Source organism: Podarcis muralis, chromosome 1, assembly GCF_964188315.1.
Source record: "Podarcis muralis chromosome 1, rPodMur119.hap1.1, whole genome shotgun sequence".
Classification (NCBI taxonomy): Eukaryota; Metazoa; Chordata; class Lepidosauria; order Squamata; family Lacertidae; genus Podarcis; species Podarcis muralis.
In genome coordinates, this window is record NC_135655.1 from 91,311,403 (window position 1) to 91,336,823 (window position 25,421).

At 40.9% G+C, this 25,421-nt stretch overlaps 1 protein-coding gene across 4 annotated transcripts in view; it reads right to left on the bottom strand.

Moving 5' to 3' along the window:
* Positions 1-25,421, bottom strand: part of ADCY5 (adenylate cyclase 5) — a 182,300-nt gene that overhangs the window by 16,824 nt on the left and 140,055 nt on the right. For all 4 annotated transcript variants that reach the window (XM_077934935.1, XM_028743359.2, XM_028743350.2 and 1 more), the window contains 5 exons: positions 22,786-22,926; positions 14,842-14,864; positions 10,928-11,072; positions 9,668-9,765; positions 3,139-3,226 (listed from right to left, as the gene is read on the bottom strand). In XM_077934935.1, the coding sequence (XP_077791061.1) occupies positions 3,139-3,226; positions 9,668-9,765; positions 10,928-11,072; positions 14,842-14,864; positions 22,786-22,926 (495 nt within the window). The remainder of the gene's footprint in view (positions 1-3,138; positions 3,227-9,667; positions 9,766-10,927; positions 11,073-14,841; positions 14,865-22,785; positions 22,927-25,421) is intronic.

The following is a 25,421-nucleotide window of genomic DNA, read 5'->3' on the forward strand; positions in this document are numbered from 1 at the left end:
AACTGTAAGATGATAATAAAAATCTAGCAATGTTCTTCCAAGTGGTTAAATCAAGCTTGTAAGTAGTTCTCAATGCGACAGATGAATCACAGTCAAACACCACCCTATTCTACACAGACAAGGAGAAAGTTTAAATTATGTGCAGCATGAGGTGCAGGCTTTTCATACTACCTCTGCCTGCACAATTTTTTTTTAGAGTACTGTAAGGATTTTCAGCCTAATCAGACTCCCATCAAGCTCTGAAGCAAGGACTGGATAATTACATATTTAGAATTTTACATATTTATGTAATACAGAAATTCATCCAATCCCAAATTTGGAAAATGTCAGCATTTGAACTGCTTTCTTCTATTTGAGAACCTAACTGCTCGTTATTTGACTATCTGGAAACCATTTTTCAAAATGGTCTAGCTGAAGTAGAAAAACCCAGATTTGTTGGCAAAGAATATGTTATGCAATGTATGAAAAACCATTTGCTCATAAACATTTACCTTTCATTGCCCTGGAATGTGGTATACAAAATCTGAGGTCATAAACCACTAGTCAGGGATGGAAAAGCTCCAGCCTGTGGACCAGGTCTGACCTGCCAAGCCTCTCCATTTTGCCCATGAGGCTGTTTTTCCCAAACCAGGCACACCTGCCTCACACCTGATATCATATGTGATGTCAGTTGTGGGGCAGGTAGAGGCACAACTGGATCAGCTGCAGAAAGCAGGACAGAACTCCTCACACAAGGAGTGATGCACAAGGAGTTCAATCCCACGGGTTCAGCTACTTTGCAGGGTGCAGGGTACTTCCTGCATGCACATCAGCTGATGTGCAGGGTGTTCAATTCTCCTTGGATATTAACCTGCAAAGTTCTTACCTGGCCCTACCCACAGAAGGCCGATATTTTTAAAAATCCAGCATTGGAAACTCTAAGAAGCAAATGACAAGAATCAATGACTGATATTGTTATAGAAATGAAATAAGTAGAGTCATGATGGTAACAAGCAATGAACCCTGCAGGACAGGCCTTGCAATCTAGTTATGACCTTTGTTGAAATTTACACAGGACACCCAAATCATGCAGCAGCAGGGGGCAAACAAAAACGAATCAATATAGAAGGTATAAAATTCCTAACTGTCACACTCTAGCTTGGTTCACACATAACAATAAGCTATTGGTGTTTAACAAGCCATGAATGAACCACAAGTTGTCCCATGACTTGTTCTGTGTAAACCTGTTTTGTTTTTCAGATGTTCTTGCCTCAGGCCTTTGTAGGTTGGTGAGCCTCTAAGATGAAGTAGCCAAACAAACTATGGTTAAGGAAGAGTGCTGGATATGCATATAATACCAAGTCATAGTTAAAGCAAGTTAAAGTCTGTGAGTAAACAACAAAAAATGGCTTCAGATCATGGATTGTCGGCAGTAAACACACCAAAGCTAGGTCACTGGACAGTGTTTGAATGATCAAACAAACCATGGCTTAGAATTATATGCAAACCAACTACTATGCTCAAGCAGGCTGCCCTCCCCATCACTGATCACCTACGCATGTTCTTAAACTGGACAAGGGAACACTAGGATTAACATGAGACGCCAACAAACTGGTTAAATCTCTTAAGAATAAGCATAGTCTAAGCACAAAGCCTAGTTATTCTCTTTATGACACCTTTAAAGAGTATGTTTTCAATTAGCAAACCAGACTGTATTTGAAATAGAAGCTAATTTCCTACAAATAGCAGCCTATCTCAGAAATGTGGAAGCTGAGTCAGAATGGGTCATCAAGAAGTTCAGTACTGACAGCAATAAAATACTTTTGGATGCTAGGGCAATAGTTCAGAGCCTAAGCACTGAAATCAGCAAACCAAGGCAAAATAAAGGTTATAACTATAGCTGTATGACTTGTCACTAGGTATTTCATGAGTCACTACTAGTCACTTTTCCATTAGCTGGTTGTTGTTTTTTTCTTACTGGAAAGAAATTCAAACAGCATTCCAAGTACTGACAATGCTTTATAGAGTACAAAAAGGCAAGGGACTCTGTGTAATAGTGGTTCTGCTCCTACTTAAGGGAGGCTGTTGCTCAGCCATGCTATTTCAGGAAATTTGGAGCAAGGTGTTATTAATATGCTGATGATCCCCAGCTCTATTTCCTCATTCCATCTGAATCAGGAGAGGCAGTTCAGGTGCTAGACCAGTGATTGGAAGAGGTGATGGGCTGGGTGTGGGCCAATAAATTGAAGCAAAATCCCAATAAGACAGAAGTATTATGTGTTCTAAGTTCTCTGGTTCAAGGGGGGAGAGAGAGAGATGGCCTCTTCTCAAAAGGGTTACACTCCTCTGGGTGGGTGGTGCTCGCAACTTGGGGATACTCTTGGTTCCAACATTGTTACTTGAAACTCAAGTGGCCTTGGTGACTAGAGGGCCTATTTCCAGCTCTGACTGGTTCACCAGCTCTGGCTTTGGTCCTTTGTGACTCAGCCTCCGTACTCCATGCTTGGGTATCTTCAATCCTGAAACTTCAACTGGTTCAAAATGCAGCAGCCAATTACTGGCTGAGGCTCCATTCAAGCTCATATAACAACTATGCTGGTTAATAGTTAGTTTCTATTCACTTTGTTGTTTAGAGCTCTAAAATGATGTAGGAGCCAATTATCTTATCGGCTCCTTACCTACAGACTGTCAGATGTTAAGATGAGCAGAGGAGGCCGTCCTGGCAGTTCTGACAGAAGTACACAGAATGATAACCCAAGAGAGGGCTTTCTCTGTGTCAGCCCTTAAATTGTGGAATTCCCTTCCCACAGAGGTGTCTAGCATCATCATGGAATAGCTATCACTGTATGCTGTATGTATTACTTGGTCTTACACACACACACACACACGATCCATCCTATTCCTCTGATTGAAAATTGTTTTTACCGGATTTAATATTGTATTTTTGTATTGTTGTAATCTGGGACCCTTATGGTGAAGGACAGGTAAGAGATCCAAAATCCACAGCAGATCAATGTCTTTATGAAGACTAATCAAATTGCCACAAAATAGTGAGCAAATCATCACCCACTTGCCGGAGAATAAATCCCATTGAACTAAATGGGGCTTACTTCTGAGTAGACACATATAGAATTATACCATCAAATTACTACCACTCACCTTTACGCAGGAGTAGATGACTGAAACAAATATTACTGTGGTGAGGATCACAAAACAGGTCAGGTAGAATGCCAGCATAAACACAGAGCTGAAACCAGAAAAAACAGCCATGTGAGAGGAGTGTAACAAATGAAAGGAGGCATAGAAGAGTCATTGGAAGATGTAGGAAGAGAGGATAGAAAACCACAAGATCACTGTTCTCTTTATGTTAGCTAAGAAATATAGGAGGAAGCACCACCCTCCTGAGATAACAGCTCCAACAGTGAAAAAAGAAAAGGGTTATAATTAAGAGTAGGTCAATCCACAAGTTGGTAGTGAACAACAAAACTGGATGGCAGCTTAGTAAATTTGAGAAAGAAATATTTGCAACCCACTGTAATCATTTCACACTGTTCTTAATCAGTATGTTACATTATATTCCAAAATCCAGGTACAATTTTCATTCTCATTGGTTCTATTTAAAATGATCTAAAACATCTAAAGATGAATTATTTGTCAAGCACTTGAAAAACAACAACAGAAAAATGAAAAACAGAGCAAACACCCAAACAAATTCTGGCCACTTCCTTTGCATCAATAACCCAGTTCACACACCACAGTAAGCCATAATTAACAACTTGCTGTGAGTGCACAGATCACTCTACTATGTTCCTTTCATAGTGTGAGAGCAGGAGCAACAAACCACAATATTTACCTGAACATTGCATCTGGATCATGGATTGTTGTTGGTTTTACTCAAGAACAAATCTTCTCTTTGGAGATTACATTTCTCCTGAGGGGCAACATGTAGCTTCAAATTGGGAGTGGGGGAAAGCAGAATTTCATTTCTACACACCACCACCCCATAGCTATTTCCCCAGTCTAATTTGGCCTCTCCGCCTTGTGTAGCTGTCTAAGGTAAAGGTAAAGGTACCCCTGCCCGTACGGGCCAGTCATGACAGACTCTAGGGTTGTGCGCCCATCTCACTCAAGAGGCCAGCACTGTCCGGAGACACTTCCGGGTCACGTGGCCAGCGTGACAAAGCTGCATCTGGCGAGCCAGCGCAACACACGGAACGCCGTTTACCTTCCCGCTGGTAAGCGGTCCCTATTTATCTACTTGCACCCGGGGTTGCTTTCGAACTGCTAGGTTGGCAGACGCTGGGTCCGAGCAGCGGGAGCGCACCCCGCCGCGGGGATTCGAACCGCCGACCTTTCGATCGGCAAGCCCTAGGCACTGAGGCTTTTACCCACAGTGCCACCTGCGTCCCCTCGTAGCTGCCTAGAATATAAAATAAAAGGGATCAGATTCTGGATCCCCCAGCACCAGTTCTACTTTGACCCTTAGATATGTGAATGACTTTTGAACCAAGTTGCATCTATAAATTAATTATGACTATTGAGTATAACTAAAAAAGTGTTTACATGTTGTTGTTTTACTGCTATCCAAGCTAACTGATAATCAAACCATGTAGCATTCCATTTTTGTGTGAAGTCCTTGGAATTTTTATATGTGTTTTAAATGGAGGGGGGCTTGCATGTTGCAATAAATTCTACCTCCACCGTCAAGACGCATTATGCCTCTCTGAAAGCCAGTTGATAGGAATTACAGACAGGCAAAATGCTGTTGCACTTGTGACCTGCTTGTGGGCTTCCCAGAGAAATCTGGCTAGCCACTGTGAAAACAGGGTGCTGCACTATGATGGGCTATTGGCCAGATTCAGTAGGTTCTTCTTATGTTTTTATTAAGTGTAGTAGAGGTATGAAACTTGGCTGGTATGTCACATTAGTGGAAGGGAACTGTTTCAATGGTGCACAGAACACTAGGTAAAATCAGACAGTTCTGTCTCTTTCTTCATCACCCCTCCTTGCACCCTTCCAATTTTGAAAAAAGGTCCAGTCTGTGGCCCAGTTGCATTGGTTAGAATATCTTAACTGAACAGTGAGTGGCACAGCAATGACAGTGACTTTTGCCACCTCAGCACAGAAGGTGGGGCCAGGTCCTGATAGTGCCAGAGCAGGGAACAAATATTTTCTCTTGTGCCAGTACTGATACCTATGTATTGGGTAGATCGGTTTCCCAGCTACCATATAGAATCCAGGTTATACGGGCTTGTTCAGAGTAATACCTCCACTTCAATTCAGAACATCACTGCCATGTAGGATTTATGAGTGAAACATTTCCATGTTACCTCATTATTAAAAACAACAAACAAACAAACAAACAAAACCGGCTCACCCTTCCCTTCCTATTGCTCAACCTCATCCATAATTCAACAACAATCATTATCACGCACGGTAACATTAAGGCTAACCACATGAAAGCCAGCTGGGTTTCATGCTCTTCCCTGACTACAAAGAGCATTTCTACTTGCTAATATATTCATCAGGCTTTTGTGGCTTTCCTGCTGATTGTAATAAATTTATCACTGCCATTTTGCTGAGAGTTTTCATTTCTGGACCCCTCCATGCTTTTGGTCAGTATCTCATGGACATTTACAGTGCTCAACGCACAAATATCCATTGCCACACAATATCACAAACATTGAACTGGTTCAGACATAATGATTTCAATCCGATAATCCATGGTTTGGGGGCCAAGAATGATCTCTCCTTGAGTACCTAATTTCAATGAAGTTTTCTTAAACTAGTTTGAACCAGGAAACTCTTGTTTAAGTGCTGCTTACAAAGCAGAAGTCTTCCTTGAAGCTAGACATGCAAAGAGAGGAGAGAAGAGGAGCATGTGGGCATAAGCCTCATTCTTTGTCTGATGAACTATAGTTTACAAGACCAAGATGGTTATGTCTGAATTGAGCCATCTTATATGTATAATTTGGTTGTCCCAGCCGTTCTTAGAGAATGTCTGCACTACAGACAAATATTTACACTCCAAATAAAAAGCAAATGAAGCAATGAACCTCTAAAATACACAGCTGAGCAATACCTTTATGAAGACCAATTAAAATGCCACAAAATAATGGCAAAACATTTGAGTTCTCCAGAACATTTAATCAGGTAAAAAGTTACACAAAGCAGGGGGGAGGGGGAAATGTACCATAATCAGGTTGGATATTGCAGCCATAAGGTAAGTTTTTATATTTAGCTCCTTCATCAAGTCTCTGCTAGGTGTTACAGTTATCAGGCTACACACCCAGGATTCTGGGATAAAGACTCAAGGACTGCTTCCTATTTTTAATTTTGCTGATATAAAGACTGAAGTGTTTGTCTATTTCTTGCTCTCTACTTAACTAGGAAGCTTTGTCAACATCTAGTCTAAATTTTTTACTTCTTAATTTTCCCTGTATTTCACCCCACCCCTCACCCCAGTTTTGTGTGGCATATTGCCTGATGAAGAGTTCTGGAGTTCTGGATAACCAAAAAGGGTGCAGATAAATCAGTTTAATATTGTTGCATGCCACCCCAATCTCCAAGTGGTCCTGTGAGAAAGAGTTAGTGGCTGTCTAACAGAGAATTGTGAGGGTCCTCAACAAACCACAATTCCTAGAATTCTCCAGCAGTGGAAGTAATGACAGCATTATTGCTTTAAAGCCAAAGTTAGTTTGCAGGGTAAGTTTAGCTGGGAAAATGACCTCTCCAAGGATTTGTCCTAAAGCTCAGACTTGATGGCTTTCACCTTCCCCACAAAGCTGTTAGAGCAAAAGTGAAAATTAGCTGCTAATCGTTTTTTGCAGTGTGTATTTTGATTCCGGACTCTAGACATGGCTGCCAAACTACTGTCAACACCTCTGCTATTTTGAACCACCACTAAGTAGAAAGCTGGCCTCTTTACACCACAGTACCACAGTTTTATTATGGGTAAAATTATAACTAGAGTCCTGCTTCACAGCCTACAACCCTGTGAACTGAATTACAGTAAGATGTGCCTGGGATTTCCAGTTTCAGCAAATAATACTTTAGTTGACATTGCTACATTTTTGTGGCTATCTTTGCATTCTCCAATATAACCGAAGTCTTATCATCAGGCAGCTTCCAAGATCACGTTGTTCTGGATTGCCTTAGCAACATCCAGACAAACTACCATGCCTGAAGCACATGATGCTTGAGGGCTTTGCCAATATGAGCCCTGGATCCGGCTCAAATCTAATCCACTTTCTTTTTCTCCTGGCACTACAGAGACCATCAGGGAAACAGCATCATATCATTGATGCAAACAGACACATACTTGGGAGGGAGAGGGTCTTGCTGCTTGCATACAATTTTCCACTGTCCTGGCAGCAGTCCCCATTCCTTGAAAGAATATACTGCTTATGCTGTTATAGCACAATTCCCTGACTTACCTTTCTTGTTGCTCTTATGGCGTTTGGGAGACAAGAAGTGAAGGGTACTAAGAATTATCAAAGTGATGAAATCTGTAGGTGCTCATTGCAAAGGGTTTGTAGGCAGATCACTTGCCTGTGAGGATGACCCAGTATATGGTTGTTGCTTGAGATCTTTCTTAAAAGCAAACTCTGGAGCCAGCTCAACTTCTGCCATATTTGTTACTTAGCTAAGACAACTAGAAATGATTATATATATATATATATATATATATATGGGTAGTTATGCAATGTGTAATATGTTACACTGAATCTTTAGGCAGTGGGTGGAAATCAATGTTGAACAATTACAATTATTCAGTCAGAACAATAATTTCTGCTTGCCATACAGAACAATCTACCCTCTCCCCACCCTATGTGCTGCTCTAGGGGTGTAATCCTAGGATCCACTAAGTCCTGGCACCTGAAGACACATGTAGCACATAATGGAAAGTCATTCCAAAGTAAAAATAGCTTCAAAAAAAAAAAATTGTTTCTTGGTCAGAAAGGAAAACTGGAAAGTCTGCTTCATCTGTAAAAAAAGCCAACAGCAATGCAGACCTTGCCTCAGCAATAGATGCTTTCCCAACATTACATAAGATGGGTGCGTTGCACCTTCAAGGAACATGGCAAAGGTCCCTATTCCTGTGATTACTGGGCCATTTCTGTAAAAGCTCAGAAAAGGCACAAATCCTGTAACAGTTGTGATTACTGAAGAATAATGGAAATCACAGACCCCTGATCTAAAGCCTCAGAGATGCTGAGCTAAGCCAGAAAGAATAAATTTAGTAGCTTTTAATCACACATTAAAGTGAAGAGATCGACCTAAATTTAGCTGCAAGCCTCTTTTTTGATTTCTCTTCAGTTTTCCTAGATGGAGCCGTCTAAATTTTAGATTACATGTTTTTGGCTCCCGCTGCTTTGTGGAACTGATTTTCTGCCTCTCCTTGCACAGTGCTTTTTCTTTAGCCTCGAAGAAGAACAAGCCAGGATGATAAAAGCAGCAGTAAAAGGCCTAAGAAGTTTCATATGTGGGGGGGGGGGGGGAACACGGTGACTTCAGCCACATCTTGTTTCCTGCCACTAACTTTTCCATCCTTTTCATCTCCACACTCCCTTACCTCACCTCACATTGCTTCCCTGTCACTCTCCTGAACCCAGCTTCTTGGTGGAATTGCAGCCACCTTTACTGCTGATAATGCAAAACTCCAATATGTAGTCCAAAAAACTTGCATAAAAAACCACTCCACTCATACCATTTCTCCATCAATATTTTAAGATCCAGAAGATGACAAACAATACCATGAGCGGAAAGAGAAAGGTCATGGACTAAAACATTTGTACCAAAGGACAAACAGCAAAGCAGGAAATAACTTATTAAAAAAAATAATTAGTAAACATAAAAGTGATTTGTTTCAAAGCATCAAATAACACATTTTAGTTTCAATCTTGGTTAAAACTGAACCAACTGGATCAATAACAGAATTCGAACATTTGATATAGATACTTATAACACTTGCAAGTAAGGGAAATAGTATCCAAAATGCATAAACTACTCAGCGTCAATACCACAATGGTATCAAAAACCTTTGCAGAAAAGATACTGGAGAAACAAGTTGATCAGAAAAAAATGGAGTCAATGTGGAATAAATACTACTTAAAATGGCTTTAATTTAAAAAAAGCAAATGGAGAGGTTGTACCTCTGAATAAATGACACAGCCAGCCATCATTGCTGAAAAGGATATATCACTATAAGAATATTTTATGCTATACATCATGGGGGAGAGTTATTTGGTTGTTTCTGTTTTTATTTTGATTATGTATTCTGTGTTGAGCAAGTTTAGGCGTTATGGTCAAAGCTGCATGCATGTTATTTATGTTCATGATTCATTTCAAATGCAGGTGTTGAGTTTTCTACTTGTGCATAGATTACAATGTTGCAAAGTGTAGTACCCTAGATAAGCACCCACAGGGTCTTTTCCTGTGATATTTATGTGAAAATAGACTAAATCATATTTCTCAAAGGCAGAAATAAATAGACATAAACTATAATATTAGTATCAACCAATATTACATTACAATACCAAAGGAAATGAATGTCAACATGAGCACTGCAGTTTGCCACACAGCCACACATAATGGGAAAGAATTTTACTTCACTTTAGTGCAAAGAAGCCAGGGATAGTAAAAAGGAAGATGGATTGTGCAAGGGAAGATATAAAGATCTACTCACTGTGGCACAATTGTGATTTGAACAAAGCAAATGAAGAGGAAGACTATGGAGGCACAAGCCACATATGCACCAAATCGATCGTCCACCTGTTTGGAGTACTGCAAGGAAAGGAACCATGTGTTAGATAGTGAATTCTCATGTTATAGCCCCTTTCTGAATCTTGCATTTCTTAACAGATTTGCCTCTGCCCTTATTGCTGTGTTGTCAGCTTGACAGTGGTACAGGGGGCTATAAAATGGAAATAAACTGATACTACCTTTATAGGCAATTACTACAAATTCATATATTAGATAGGAGGACACATATCTCACACAAAATACCCAGTGCCAAGATCACCTTCTTCAAACATCTGCTGAAGGTTTCCTTCACTAGTGCCTCCCCTAGAGAATATCAACAAAAAAGGGCTGCTTGCAGGCAATTTTTTAAACAAACTCAGAAACTAAAAGGGAAAAACTATGAAAAAATGTGTAGAAGCATTCTTATTAGGAATGATGAATTCTGAGATCTCATGTAACATTGTAGATATATGCAAAGTTTCAAGAAAAGCAGCTCATCAGTTCTTCCTCACCTGTTCAAATATGCTCATGGCCCAGGACCAAATGCAATAAAGCAATTGGAAAAGCAGCTGAAATTAATGTACAAATACTGTCTCCCAATACACCATATCTGACAACATGCTTTTTGCTATCTAGGAGCCATCTGAGAAGCATTGGTATGTAAAAAGAGGCCAAAGTTCTTTAGTAGGGCAATATAAATTTATTAAGTATCGATGTTTAGACTGGGGAAGAGGAAGAAAAAACAGAAGATTATTGAGGGCCGAAATACAAATGACAATGGCAGACTGAAATCATTAAAAAGTCTTCCCAAATTGTGTGAGAAGTGGAGACTGGGGGTTGCAATTTAAAGCTTTAAAAAAAAAGGTGTGTGGGGAGAAAACTGTGAACCTCTTTACCTCAGCTGAATACCAAAGGGAATTTTTACCCACTCTCCCCAATGGGCTCCAATACTGGAAATGAAAGAGCTGAGGGGGGAAAGCTTTCAGAGAGATTGGGGGGGGGGAAGCAGTGGGTTTTTTGGGGGGGGGGTCTATGCATCTGATTCACATGCCTCTCTTGAACTTTAAACCATGCCCCTTGCTTTACAAATGATTTGCACCGATTCAGATTTTACAACTTTAAAGATACAGATTTGTCACCATCATCTGTCTGGTTTCATTCTTAACTGACCTCCACAGAAACACCTCTTTTTGAGGAATATTACCTTCTTCTCCAAGTCAAGTTCCCTGAATGTTAAGAGAAACTTGCGAACGTGTTCAGAACGTAAGCGGTCAATACTCCTTGCATCAATGGCGCGGCCTAGAAACTCATCCACTTCATCTTCCGGATTCATGCTTTCCTGGATATTCCTATAAAGCAGAGACCAGTCAGCCTGGGTATTTACACCAGAAGAGCCTTCAACAATGTGTCACCCAAAGGATGAATCAGTTCATCACTTTTGCCTATTGCAAGCCTACGCTGGGTTTCTACTGACAGTCTGAAGGAAGAATTCTACTGTCATTTTGGAAACATGAATTTATTCTGCAGCAATGTAGGCGGCATTTGTAATTCAACGTAAGGCTGCCTTTCCAAGCTTCATCAGTGCCCTATAAGCCTTCACATTATGCTGACCCTAAAGGAGAACCCAGTGACAACTTATGAAACTGCAATCTTTTGGGTTTCATGAATTGCAGTAAGCATCTCCCTTTACTGTTATTTGCTATCAGGAAATTTACAAGTGGTACCTTGCAGTGTATCCTCACCTGCTAACAGCAGTGGCCCAGACACACATCCTTCAGGATTCTCTAAGCTGCAAAAATGGTCCTTCTGTATACTGCAGGGCTCACCCAACCATGCAGGGACCACATTGCTTTCTCAGTGCTGCTGATTTGACGACTTCATATGAAAGAAGTCAACCTGACTGTAGCAGATCATACTGAAGACAAACACCTAGGTTTCTTTTGTCAGCCTCTTGAACTACAGAGGGAAGCTACAATATTAACCTGCCTGCCTTCAGAAATAGTATTACTGACCTCTTTAGAAGCCACACTCATAACTACAGAATACATTCAAGGGATCTTTGCACATCTGATAAGAAACAATGCCCTGTAAACCCTGTGAGGAAAAAGGTTCTATTTTGTCACCTTATTCAGTAGAGCAGAAGAGCTCCGTCTCAAAGGAAACAAAATCAAAATCCCCATACCCAAAGGTAAATAATTCAGTTTTACCTCATGGCTGCTGTATACCCCTTATGAATGGTAGGTAGTATCAATTTTTTTTGAACTTGTTGATGATTTTATGTTCATAATTCATAGTTCAAATAATAAGACCAAATAAATGTATTATGCTATCACGATTTATCACACCCAAAGTAAAGAATTCCAGCTCTTTTCACAGTCAAAATCTAATATTTGCTATGGGAAAACTGAAATAGTATAAGCCTTGGATAGCAAGTTAACCATGTTAAAAATATCATTGAAATTTGTCTTAAGAAAATTAAAGTTCTTTTATTAAGAAATGAATGAGCAATCTAGTTAGGGATCTCTACATTTTTAAAACTAGCTCTGTTTCCAAGAACATAAGAAGAACATACTGGATCAGACTGATGGACCATCTAGTCTACCATCCTGGTCTCACAGTGGTCAACCAGATGCCTGTGGGAAACCCGCAAGCAAGATTCTCGCACAAGAGCACTCTCCCCTTCTGTGGCTCCCAGTAACTGGCATTCAGAAGCGTTACTACCTCCAGCTGTGGAGGCAGAGAACAGTCACCATGGCTAGCAGCCATCAATAGCCCTACCCTCCATGAATTTGTACAATTCTCTTTTAAATCCATCTAAGTTGGTGCCCCGGGGGGCTGCACAAGAAGATAGCTGTTTGTCCCCCAAGGAATGGATCCCTTCTAAGGGAATGTTTCCCGCTACCTCAAGACACCGCTCTTCTTCCCCAACACCTTCATTCTTCCTGACAGCAGGGGAACTATCAATATATATAGGTGGTAGGGTGCTTTATATCACCCACTGATTTGGAGGCGGGGGTGACATTAAAAATCTCACCAACGGCACATGGAAGAGAACCTATAACATTCTACCTCACATCCTTTGCAGAGACTTCAAAGCCATTTTACCTCTGTGCCATGAATGTTCTCATTTAGCACAAGCCATGTTTTAATAAAATGGCAGCAAACAACTGCACAGCCCAGATCTTGAATTATTCACCTCAGATTTTCATAGCCAAACAAACTTCACTTGGTCTTCTCTGGCATCTCTAATAAAAATGCTGCTTTAACAAACACCCTTAATTAGGCAACTGGTGGTGAATTTGGAGTTCTCTGTCTCCCATCCCACTCCTGCCTTATATAACTCATATCTGAAATTCCTCAGATGCCATTACAATCTAATTTGTATACTGGGGTTACAGACAGCAGCAACCTAAGTATTAGATAGGGTATGCTTATTAAAGTCAGTTTTATTGTTCATAAATCTAGATAAAATATGTTTAAAGAGATGTACTATAATCCCTAGTATAAACTTTTCCTGATAAAAATAGTAGAATTTAGGGCATTCATTAGACAAAAAACTTTAAAGTGAAGTTATTTTTTCATAAGTGATTTTCATATCACAAGAAAGATCTATGTTCTAAAAAACACTTTCATTCAAACACAAAAGATTATTACTAATTTGAGGCAGTCTGACCTGGTAAAAGATTTAGATAAACAAACCAACCAACCAACAAACAAACAAACAAACAAACAAACATGTTAAAGATCCTAAGAAGGCCCAGACATTTAGTGGGAATTACCCTTGTTAATAAATTTGCAAAAGAAGGGCATATTTCCTGGAAAATGATTCTTAATTAAGCTTTGTATAATGGCTCTTACCACAGTCATTTTATAGAGCTTTTAGTCTTATGAAAGCAATTAAGAATTGTGAGAGAGGGGGGAAATAATATTTTTTTAAATCTCAAATATTTGTTGAAAGTAAACAAAATGGGAAGAAGGAGCTATACAGATCCTGAATTCAACACTTTAAAAAGCACTTGATTTTTTCCAACATTTTTCTTTTTAGGCGTGATAGAGATGGTTTCTTCCTATTTCCTCATTCCTTTATACAGTTTGAAAGTAATGGGGCATCCAGCTATTACCTTATCCTTCTTTATTACTTTTATTCTCACGTGCACATAGATACAAAAGCTGGAGATCAATAATTAAGTCACTACCTCCTCCACTTCCCATCTTTGGATCAGGAGCTACACAGCAACAATACAAGCAGCAGCAGCAGCAGCAGCAGCAGCAGCAGCAGCAGCAGCAGGGCTCATGTTTTGACTAATCAAGAAGCATCTCCTTTCTGGCAAATTGGCAATGAAGTCACATCCTTCATAGTCAGAGAACTACAAGTGCTCCCCTCCTTTAACATGAAGTAGCCTTACAGGACTTTACATCAGGCAATCTCTGCAGGGCTCTTGTAGGCGACAATCAGCAGTTAAACTGTGGCATCCCTGAACTTCTGAGGTTATGCAGAAAAGGGCTAATAGATTTCTACACTTCCCCCACCTATTAACTTTCTCCTCCATTTTTCCTTTGTGCCATGTGAAAAAGATGTTTGGAGTGCTCCAAATAATACTTTAGATGTGTCACAGAGAATGAAACCAAACAGTGCTTGGTGTCCATCTTGAAACAGAGTTGTTCAGGAATGCAGGGTTGCTGTAGATAATCATCACAATGACCCTGTGAGTTAGGTAAGGCTGAGAGTTAGTTCCTCTTCTTTTCCCTCTCACTTTCTTTTTAGTTAACCCCCCTCCCCCGTAGCTGCTTATTCTTGAATTTCTCAAACTGGTGACACCCAGTTTAAGAGCCTTTCTACACGTGCAACCTTTTTAAAAATGTGGCTCATCAAAGCTCCCCTAAAGAACAAAAGATAATGCCAGTGGCAGGATGGTGTAATGGTTATGTATGTATTCATCACATGGGCTTTATGAGCCTCTTATGTATTGTGTTCCAAAACCTAATAAACATTGAATGAGGAAAATTGTGACTTAAGGCGATGTATTATAACGAGAAGGTCCTCTCCACAATTTGTAGATGGCCAGCCTGAAAATTTTCATTATAATAAAGAGGAATCAATTATATTTTTTCTCTTACTTGTCTTTTGGATCTTCAAAGCCCTGAAAAGAAAAAATATATATACAAATTAGCTAGCAGAATGACCTCAAGTACAATGAAGAATTCTGAACCATTACCCTACTAAATATTTCCATTTGTCCATATCACGGTGATAACAGTCATGCCAAAAGAAGGCAACATTATCAGTTATGAGTCAAAGTAAAGTTCAACATAAAGTAAAGTTCAACATAAAGGCTATAAAGTTGGTCACTTAAACTTCTGTGTCATACACCAGCTGATGTAAACATCATATTGTTCTATCTAAAACTCTTCCACAATGCACTGTGGTTCATTTTTTTACTATGTGTCCTTACAAATGATGTATTAAAGTAGTGACTGATTGGTAGGTCGATCTGGATATTTACCTTGTAAAAAACTGAAATCATCACTGATACCAGCTAGTGATCTGCTTAGTGCATTCTGAATGATTAATTAACTCAATCAAACTTGTTTATATTAATTCAAACAATCAATATAAGTAAATAATAATAATAATTGATTCAGTAGCACCGTAGAGACCAACTAAGTTAGTTCTGGGTATAAGCTTTCATGAGCATGCACACTTCTTCAGATACCAGGTATCTTAAGAAAGAAAGAAAGAAAGAAAGAAAGAAAGAAAGAAAGAAAGAAAGAAAGAAAGAAAGAAAGAAAGCTTGGGCAAACCAGTCCTTCAGTGGCCTCCTTCTTGAAATATTCAAAATTGCCAACAATTTCTGAGTTACCTTGGGAACAGAACAGCAACTGCTCATCTCTGCAAAGATCTTGCTGCAAAAATATCTCCCTGATTATGTTCAGAAACATGACACTAGCATAAAAAGGGGGAAAGAGCACTCTCCCAACCTTCCCCCCCCCCAAAAAAGAGTGGGAACTAAACTCCTCTGTATATCTCACAGATATATGCCAAAAATATGATTCTTGGCTACTTGGTAAATATTAGCTTGTCCTGGGTCTACTTTGTTTTGTTTGGACTGGGAAAAGGAACCCTTAAAGCAACAAACAGTGAAGGCATTTCAGAGCAGAGGTTTTCCTAAAGCTGATGGTAGACTCTGGCCACACTCATGTTTGGCACACAATCTCTATGTCAATCACTTCCAGATCTCTTCCACTTTGGCTAACTAATGCTCATGAGAGAGTTCCTAAATTGCTCTATGCAGAGACTCCTGGAAAAAGAATTACCCACTCCACAACACCACCATCAAGGAAACCATGGCAACAAACATTGCTACAAGAGGGAAGAATCTTTCACAACTGAGGACACTTCCCATTTGTTGCTTTTTAAGGGGAACGACAGCATATCTCCTTAGGAAAACCCATACTGGAGGTGCCATTGACATAAGAAGAAACATGGGCGCTGGCCCATCTAGCTCAGTACAGTCTATGATGCTGCAGCATCTTTCCAGCATTTCCGAGGGGAAATTCCCAGCCCTACCTGGAGATACTGGTGACTTAAACATGGGATCTTTTGTGTGCAAAGCATGTGGCCTGCCACTGCTCTCCCTCCACATATATAACCTATGTATGAAAAGCAACCCATAAAAATTGAGAAAGGCTGTTCACATAAAACAGGGGTAAGGAACCTCCAACCCATTTGGCCTGCCAGACTGTTTTGGTCAAGTCACACTCACTTGCCCCACATCTGATGTCATATCAGGTATTGGAAACGTAAAGGCAGAATTTGGACAATAGGAGCTTTGCCAGCACCATGGATCAGCGGAGTCTGTACAGTGCTTCTTACATGCCAACTATCAGCTGAGTGTTGGCAGTGTGTGCAGTACTTTCCAAGCTCCAAATAACAGCTGATTGTCAGTGCGTGGGAAGTGCTGCAGCACAGTTTTTTTGCCTGTACGGTTCAATTTCAAATCATGTAGGTAAAAATGGGTCACCTGACATAATAATAACGTCAGGTGATTGGAAATTCAGCAGCTCCCACCCATTAAGCTCGGCTCAGAGGTGCCTGGAAATAATTTCTGATTGGCTCACAGGGGAGCGAGTTCCCCACCCCTCATATAAAGCTTCAGATAATCTAAATGAGACTTCTTTATTCAAGCAAATTTTCAAATTGTCACCTTAAAAAAAACCACACACACACACAGATACAAACAAAATTGGGCCTGTGGATTTATGGAAGTACACACTTTAACATAATCTTGGACAGTAAGATAATGATTTGGAAACAAAGTAATGGAAACAAAGTAGGTGAGCTGTCCAGTCTTGGCTGGTTAGTGACAGCTGCAAATCAAAGCCAAGTTCAGGAGAATGGAACAACAGATGATTTCGGATGAGGGGGCAAGCCAAGCTACAAATTAGAAACAGAGACATGAGCAATGCTTAAAAGAGAGAAGGAACCAGAAGATGCTACAGGTAGGCCAGCTATCTGTGGTCTGATGAACAGCATGAAGATGTAAAATTACAAGGGAAAGAGTAATGCTGGCAGTTCAAGAGCTGCTTCCCACAACAGGAGATAAGAGATAAGAACAGTATCTCATGTGAAAGGTCATATTTCTTTTTAACTTAATAAGCAGTTTCCTTACATTAAAAACGTAAGAGACAACTATGAAACTCTTGATTCTCTTTCACACATTTCTGCCCCACCAATTAAAGCAACAAGAGACAGTGAAGTATTTTACTCCTGTCTTCCTCCAGCGGGAAAACAAGTCATGGAGCAACTGTTTTAGCATTATATCTGAACAAGTGAAGGTTTGTTTTAGGGAGGTAATACAAAACCACACATGGGACCCAGGAGGTGCTGCGAAACCTGGGGCTGATCACCAGCCAGCTTCAGCTGCCTCAAACCCCATGCAGCCCCACAAGGTGGTTCCATTGGGAAAGGGTTAGAACTGTGTGTGAACTAATATGTTTTACCATGGTTTATGGCGTGACACTGTGCCCAAACATAACCACTGTGTTGGAAAACAGCACTGAGAGTGCTGAGCAAGTTATTTTACTCATATACCTGCAGCTGGTGCATGTTCACGACCTCAGACTCTTTTATTTAACCCAGTATGATAAACTGCTATTTTAGCAATGTTTGCTTTGCACTGTAGGCTAAGGAACTTCTGTTTTGTGACTTATTTGGTATGTAATTTTCTGTGATGGATACTATTGGTTTTTCTAGTGCATTGCACAATTGCATGGAAGCATAATTAAGAAAAGTTTGATTAATTATAAACTCCTAACTTGGGTTTTGTAACATGAAACAGTACCAGCTTTGGCATAGGTTTTTGGGGGGAAGTAGGAGTGGGGCAAAGAGATTTGCAGGTTTGTAGTTAGTGGAGCTATCCAGAAGCAAATTAATCATAAAACACAGGTCTTCACTATTCCAAGAGCAAAGAGAGAACAGTTAAGAAAGAAATGATGTTCTACAAAGAAAGACAACAATGGCTGGAAACAGAGATAATTTTTTCAGAGAGTTGAAGGTGGAATAATAGAAGCATTGTTCCCTGCAATGTGCATTCTCATTCCAGTATCATCTCTGGTAAACACACTTTGCAAGCTTTTTTGATGCTTTAAAAACAAGGAAAAAGTATTTTAAAATAGTAGGCAAGGGAAATTAATATGGATACCAAGGATAACAACTGCATCTATTAAATTACCTTTGATTTTATAAAATATGCACAATCTATTGCACATAGCTACCCTCTACCAGCTTGTCATGGGACATTGTTGAATGATACATTTGTTTGATTCATTCTTGTTATAGGCATCACTTTAAGTCTTGTATTTTAATTATAATTTAACGCTATCTCTATACTTCTGGGAGAAGGATGGGTTGGAAATAATGTAATTGCTGTTGCTTTTAGTTTTGTTATATTTGAAAATCACTAAAATAGGGGGAGAATGATATCATCCTTATTTTTTTTAACCTTTTCTCTAGCCTATCATACTCCCTCCAGCTTGCACAATTACTAGTCACAACATGCATATTTGAAATGCTGTCAGCCAAAGGAAACAAATAAACTCTTCTTTGTATCAGTACAATGTTAGCACAACACTGAGCCCATACTCAGTACACAAATCCCCACATTTTTCACTGTAAGAAACACAAATCACGCATGTTATTTGTGTGTCAGATTCTCCAAAGCTAGTGCTATGATGCAGAAACATGCAATTCCCACAAAAAATCCATTTGCAAGTAAGTTAAAGAGAGAAAAGTTGCGCAATCTTCACGTTTCAAGATGTCTTCTACTCATACAGTGCACAAAGTGAAGGGTATTTTTTTTAAAAAAATTGCAGTTTGATATTACAATAAATAATAATGTTTTCCCTCTGAATCACCAGCTAGACATAGCAAACTCTAATTAACAACATGATGCATAACACCTCTTGGCACAACTACCCTTTTCCTATGAATAGGATGATGCAAGCACCCTTCTAACGCCAATTGAAAGCAACATCTAATTATAATTACATGCTAGCTTGATTAGAATCTCTTAATCACATCATGCTTTGTGAGTTTGCATGACCAAAAAGCCAAGAGAGGTTTTATGTGAACAAAGGGTGCAGCTGCACTGATATTATGCTACTCCTACTTGACAAAACTGCATATGAAAAGCATGAGCATAAAAGCAAAATAACAAGAAAGGAGGGAAAAAACACCAGCAACATTCATTTTTAAGCCATATTACCAAATATATTCAAGCTGGTTAAACTGCATAATAGTGAATGTACAATTAGTCATAGTAATATGTTTGCAAAAAACATACAGTGCTATATGATCAACTCAATTACAGCCAGTAGAAATCTCTGCTTTTTCCATCTTTTTTTAAACAGAATCAACATTACAGGTAATTATGTCTCATGCCATATTCTGAAAGAGATGCAGGTTCAGAAGCATGTTCTTAATTTGGATGTGCAGGATTGCATACCTGGATGAAGTTAATTACATAATTTGCATTCCCCTACATGCTGTGCAGTTGGTTTTAATATGAGACATGTTCTAGTCAGTGTGCAGTGCAGATGTATCTTTATCTTTGAAAGAACCATTATTTTAAAAAGGAAACAGATTTATTGGGTAAAGCCCTCTGTTAATTCACAGTTAATATGTGAAACTTCAGGGACAGGTATTTGAAAGAACATTATGTGAAACAAGTGGGTATGATAATAAGAATACTAAAATAGAAGTGAATCTCAGTGCTTTTTTCCCCAGCTGGAACTCACCAGAACAGAGCTCCTTCACCTTTTTGGTGAGTTCCGGCAACTCTTTGTAGCGCTGCTGGTGCTGGAGTGATCCCCCTAAAAAAAGCTCTTTTTCTAGAAAAAAAAGCACTGGTGAATCTGATATTGCTTTTTCAATATTTTGTTTTCCTCAGGGTGCATTTCTGTTAATAAGCCTACTTATTTTCAATAGTACTACTATGCAGTAAGTAATTTGAGGATTTATTATCTTGTTTGTCTTCCTGATGCATGCAGAATGATAAGCCTACATCCTCTAAACCAGGGTGTTGCAAGAAATTTGGTTGCGAGTTGCTCTAATGTTGTTTCTAATGTTACATTTTTACTTCAATAATTTCCATAAATCTATCATAACGTAACATGAGAGGAAAACATATAAATAACATGTAAAGAGAATGCAAGTGTCTATTTCACAGCTAAGATATGCCCAGTGAATTTCCCAATATGACTACCAAGAGGGTATTCAAGCTGCTCAGCACTAAACTATGAATAAATATAGTATATAAACTTTCTAAGAAAGCAGCTTGCTCCTGTCTTGATTAGATACTGCAACACACACACACACACACACTCTCTCTCTCTCTCTCTCTCTCTCTCTCTCTCTCTCTCTCTATCACCACTTACTTACTTACTTCCTATAATGGCAACTTAAAGGTAAAGGTAAAGGACCCCTGACAGTTAAGTCCAGTCGCAAACGACTCTGGGGTTGTGGCGCTCATCTCGCTTTACTGGCCGAGGGAGCCGACGTTTGTCCACAGACAGTTTTTCCAGGTCATGTGGCCAGCATAACTAAGCCACTTCTGGCAAAAGCAGAACAGCGCACGGAAATGCCGTTTACCTTCCCGCCGGAGTGGTACCTATTTATCTACTTGCACTTTGATGTGCTTTCAAACTGTTAGGTTGGCAGGAGCTGAAACCGAACAATGGGCGCTCACCACGCCGCAGGGATTCGAACTGCCGACCTTCCGATCAGCAAGCCCTAGGCTCAGTGGTTTAGACCACAGCACCACCCGCGTCCCATAATGGCAACTTATCCAGTCAAAATTGGGTCCAATTACTTGTGAGTAAGTCCTACTGAACAAGAGTGTTGTCACTTCCAAGTAAATATTCAGGGGACTGCACTTTAAGCTGGTTTTGGACACTGTACCCTAGAAACACCTGGTGTTCTGTGGCAAACAAAAGAACAAGTTCCATATCTGTTTGACTCCTCCAACCCAATGGGGAAGGGTTTATGGACCATCCACAGGACACACTAAGAAGAACTCACAGAGTTCAAGTCAATTTTGCTGAATATTCTGTTTCCCACAGGCATCTGGTAGGCCACTGTGGCAACAGGATGCTAGACCAGATGGGTCATTAGCCTGATGCAGTAGGCTCTTCTTATGTTCTTATCTAGTGGTGGGTTACACCTAGGAATGTGGTGTCTCTCATTTCTAAAGGGGCTGGGCTGAGCTTTGAATGACAGTGCCACTCTTGGCAGTCCTTAGGCTCCCAAACTCATTGCCCAGCTAAGCAATAATGCCTCTATTGAAGATGGGTGAGGGGCTCCTGCTTCATGTCTGACCAGCAGATTATACAGCTGAAGCAAGTACTGTGTTTTCCCCAGTAGTCAAGCCCACAAGCCACTTTCACAGTACATTTTTGAGTTTTAACACTGAACTTTGGGCTGTTGGTGAAAGTACTTCTTATTCTTTAATGTGAAACTTTCCCTTTAATTGTTGTTCTGTGCTGAGGCTGCCTCCAGACTGCCGGTATTTTGCCAAAAGGATTCAAGCACATACTGGAAAATTAGGTTTACACAATTAAACTGGATTAAAGTTGCCCTGATGCAACAAACCCACTTTAAAAGTGGACTTCTCATGGTTAGGAAAATGACAGGGATGAATGAATGATTAATGGGAAGTATGACTGCCACACAAACAAATGAGTATGAATGCTCATTTTCAAATAACCGCCTTGCAAACTAATCAGAATGAATTTTCAATAAAGACCAGACATAGTCTAACCTCTCCCTAAGATTTGTCCAAGCAAATCAAAATGAATGCTCAATCAACAGGTCATCTGGAAGAGCTCTGCATTTCATCTTCTGCCTCATCATCATTGTGTGAGAAACCCTTGCTTAGTCTAACTGGGGGAGGAGGGAGATCAACAACAACAGAAATAAATTAAAAACAGATTAGACAGGGTAGACCCAACGTAGACTGCTTTGCAAGAAACATAATAGGGTTTAGTAAGCCATTCCACATTCCCTTTTAGACAGTGCTGTTTGTGGGACTCCCCACCCCCCCGAAAATGCAAGATAAATTACAGGGTTTACTTTACCTTTCAGATTGTGTAGTAAGAATGGCCTTGTCTAGGATAAGTGTTAGCATCAGATGTTTGATGCAATTCGGGTTGTACCAGTCTTTTCCTACTGCTGCCGTCAGTCAGTCCTGAGCCCAGCAGCAGATACTGATGAGATATAATCCAACCCTCTGGCTGGTCCTCACAGTTTACGTAAAGGACACTATTTTTTAGAAACAGTATTACTTGGGGGTTGTTTGTTGTTGTTCTTTAAAGTTTGAACTACTGTTTATGAGCTCGGGGTTTATAGAGCATGTTGTATCTGGTTTGATTTGTACCTCAATTGCTCCCTAACATAGTAATGCCACAGCCACCATAGACTAAATATAGGAATATATATTTACATATACACATGCAAACTTCACACACAACAGCAATACATTGCTGCATAAAACTGAACAGCGTTACCATTCTTTTCATCTCCTTGGAAACTTGGTTGCTGCCAAGATGGTTGTAAAAGGAGCGATCTACTCCCCAGTGTGGTGGGTTGTGGCCAATGGAATTAGTGCGCTGACGATTCATCTTGGCTATTGTCGCTTTCTCATCTTTCTAGAAAGAAGAACATAGTAAAGAGATTATATTTTCAGTGGCTATATGTCATCCTAAACCCTGTCTTAACTTCTTTATAATCCTCAACCAGCATATTAACCAAAATCTTTAAGACTGAATGGCTGTGATAAGTATTCTTCTCATGTTACTCACTATATTACACTCCCTTCACCCTATGGTCCCCTGGCAGGTTACAACAAATAAAACGTTTAAAATAGCAAAAGTTACAGAAATAAGGTGTCAAAAGCCATGGTAAAGGAGAGGTGGATTTTCAGCACTCGCTGAAAGCTGTATGATGAAGGTGTGGGAAAGGAGCTCCACAACTTAGGAGCTGTCACGGATAATGGCCTCTCCCAGGCCGCCATCCCACCATGGAACCCTCCCCCCATCTTAGCACCCAAAAGGGTCTATAGGGAAGGAGGTAGTATTTCAAGTATATGGAGCCTGAGTCATTTAGGGTTAAAATTTGTTAGAAGAATTTGAACATGGCCGCATTAAACAAAAAATTCATAAATGGCAAATCACAGAAAGATCAGCAAAGGAGAATTGAACCCCATGATAACCATGCCTTCTCTTTTCTGCATCCAAAAAGTGCTGGTTAATGTAGAAGAGCTCCAACTACAGATGTCTAGTACGAGAATGCTGCATTATGACCGAAAGTGAGGTTCAAGAGCTTCTAAAAATATAATACTATGAACTCACTTAGTTATGTATTTAGCTGGCTTTTTCCTTTCAGAAATAGCCACAATGATTTATTTTACATTCCTAGTCTGTCTATTTCTGCCTTCCAGCTGAAAGTGATTTTACATCTACAGATTTTAAAAATATATCTCACTAGATGCCAAAAAAGGAAGAAAGAGCAAATCAGTAATCTGCAGCTAAATATTTATTGCATGGCATGAACAAATGACATTGTCTGTACATTTTATTATAGCCCAGCTAGGGGTTTTGCAACTAGTAGTTATCTAAAAAGCTGCCATAAAACCAAGCCTTTATCTTTCTTTAAAACTGTTTCATTACATTATAAAACCCTCCTATTCACAGATAAGAGCTGTCATATCATGAACTTTCTCTAACGATCATATTTCTGACTTACTGAGAACAATGTGTATTAAATGCTTTGAGCACTTAGGAAAGACACTTTGTATTATTTCAAGAGGTTTCTTCATTTCAGGGTTTGCCAGTACATCCTGCAGTCCTAACTTCACTGGAGCAGGATGTGGGAGAAAATGGAGCAGCAATTTTTTTTATCTCGCCTTACTTTCTAATACCAATAACAATCCAGCTCAGAAGAATATTCAGAGTGGACTGGGTCTCTTGGTCTCATCGCTGGGGCAGTGAAGACAGATGGAAGACCAGCCCAGCTGAGCACGGATAGCATACCGTATTTTTCGCACCATAGGACGCACCGGACAATAGGACGCACCTTGTTTAAGAGGGGGGAAAACAAGGGGGAAAAAATTCACCCCCTCTCTGCCCAGCGCCCCTTCAGCGAAGCGGCAGGAGGCGTTGCGCAGAGAGGGGGAGAATTTTCCCCTTTTGTTTTCCCCCTCTAAAACAAGTTGCCGTTTAAGGTGCGTTCAGTCGCCTTCAGGCGGCTACCTTGGAAGCCTGGAGAGGGGTCGGTGCGCACCGACCCCTCTCCTCTCCAGGCTTCAGGTTCCTTTCGACCTGCTCCTTGGGGCTGGCGGGGGGGAAGCCCACCACCAGCCCCAAAGAGCAGGTTGGGGAGAAGCGGAAAGGCGCGCAGCGGAGAGGCTGCTGCCATAGCCGCGCGTCACCTCTCCAGCTGGGAGAGGGTCGCGGGGCTACGGCTTCTTTAGCCCCGCGCGCGCTCTCCCGGTTGGAGAGGTGACGCGCGGCTATAGAGGCTCCTACCATAGCCGCGCGTCACCTCTCCAGCTGGGAGAGGGTCGCGGAGGGCTTCATTAGCCCCGCGCGCGCTCTCCCGTTTGGAGAGGTGACACGCGGCTATAGAGGCTCCTGCCATAGCCGCGCGTCACCTCTCCAGTTGGGAGAGGGTCGCGGAGGGCTTCTTTAGCCCCGCGCACGCTCTCCCGGTTGGAGAGGTGACGCGCGGCTATAGAGGCTCCTGCCATAGCCGTGCGTCACCTCTCCAGTTGGGAGAGGGTCGCGGAGGGCTTCTTTAGCCCCGCGCGCGCTCTCCCGGTTGGAGAGGTGACGCGCGGCTATAGAGGCTCCTGCCATAGCCGCGCGTCACCTCTCCAGCTGGGAGAGGGTCGCGGGGGGCTTCTTTGGCCCCGCGCGCGCTCTCCCGGTTGGAGAGGTGACGTGCGGCTATAGAGGCTCCTGCCACAGCCGCGCGTCACCTCTCCAGCTGGGAGAGGGTCGCGGAGGGCTTCTTTAGCCCCGCGCGCGCTCTCCCGGTTGGAGAGGTGACGCGCGGCTATAGAGGCTCCTGCCATAGCCGCACGTCACCTCTCCAGTTGGGAGAGGGTCGCGGAGGGCTTCATTAGCCCCGCGCGCGCTCTCCC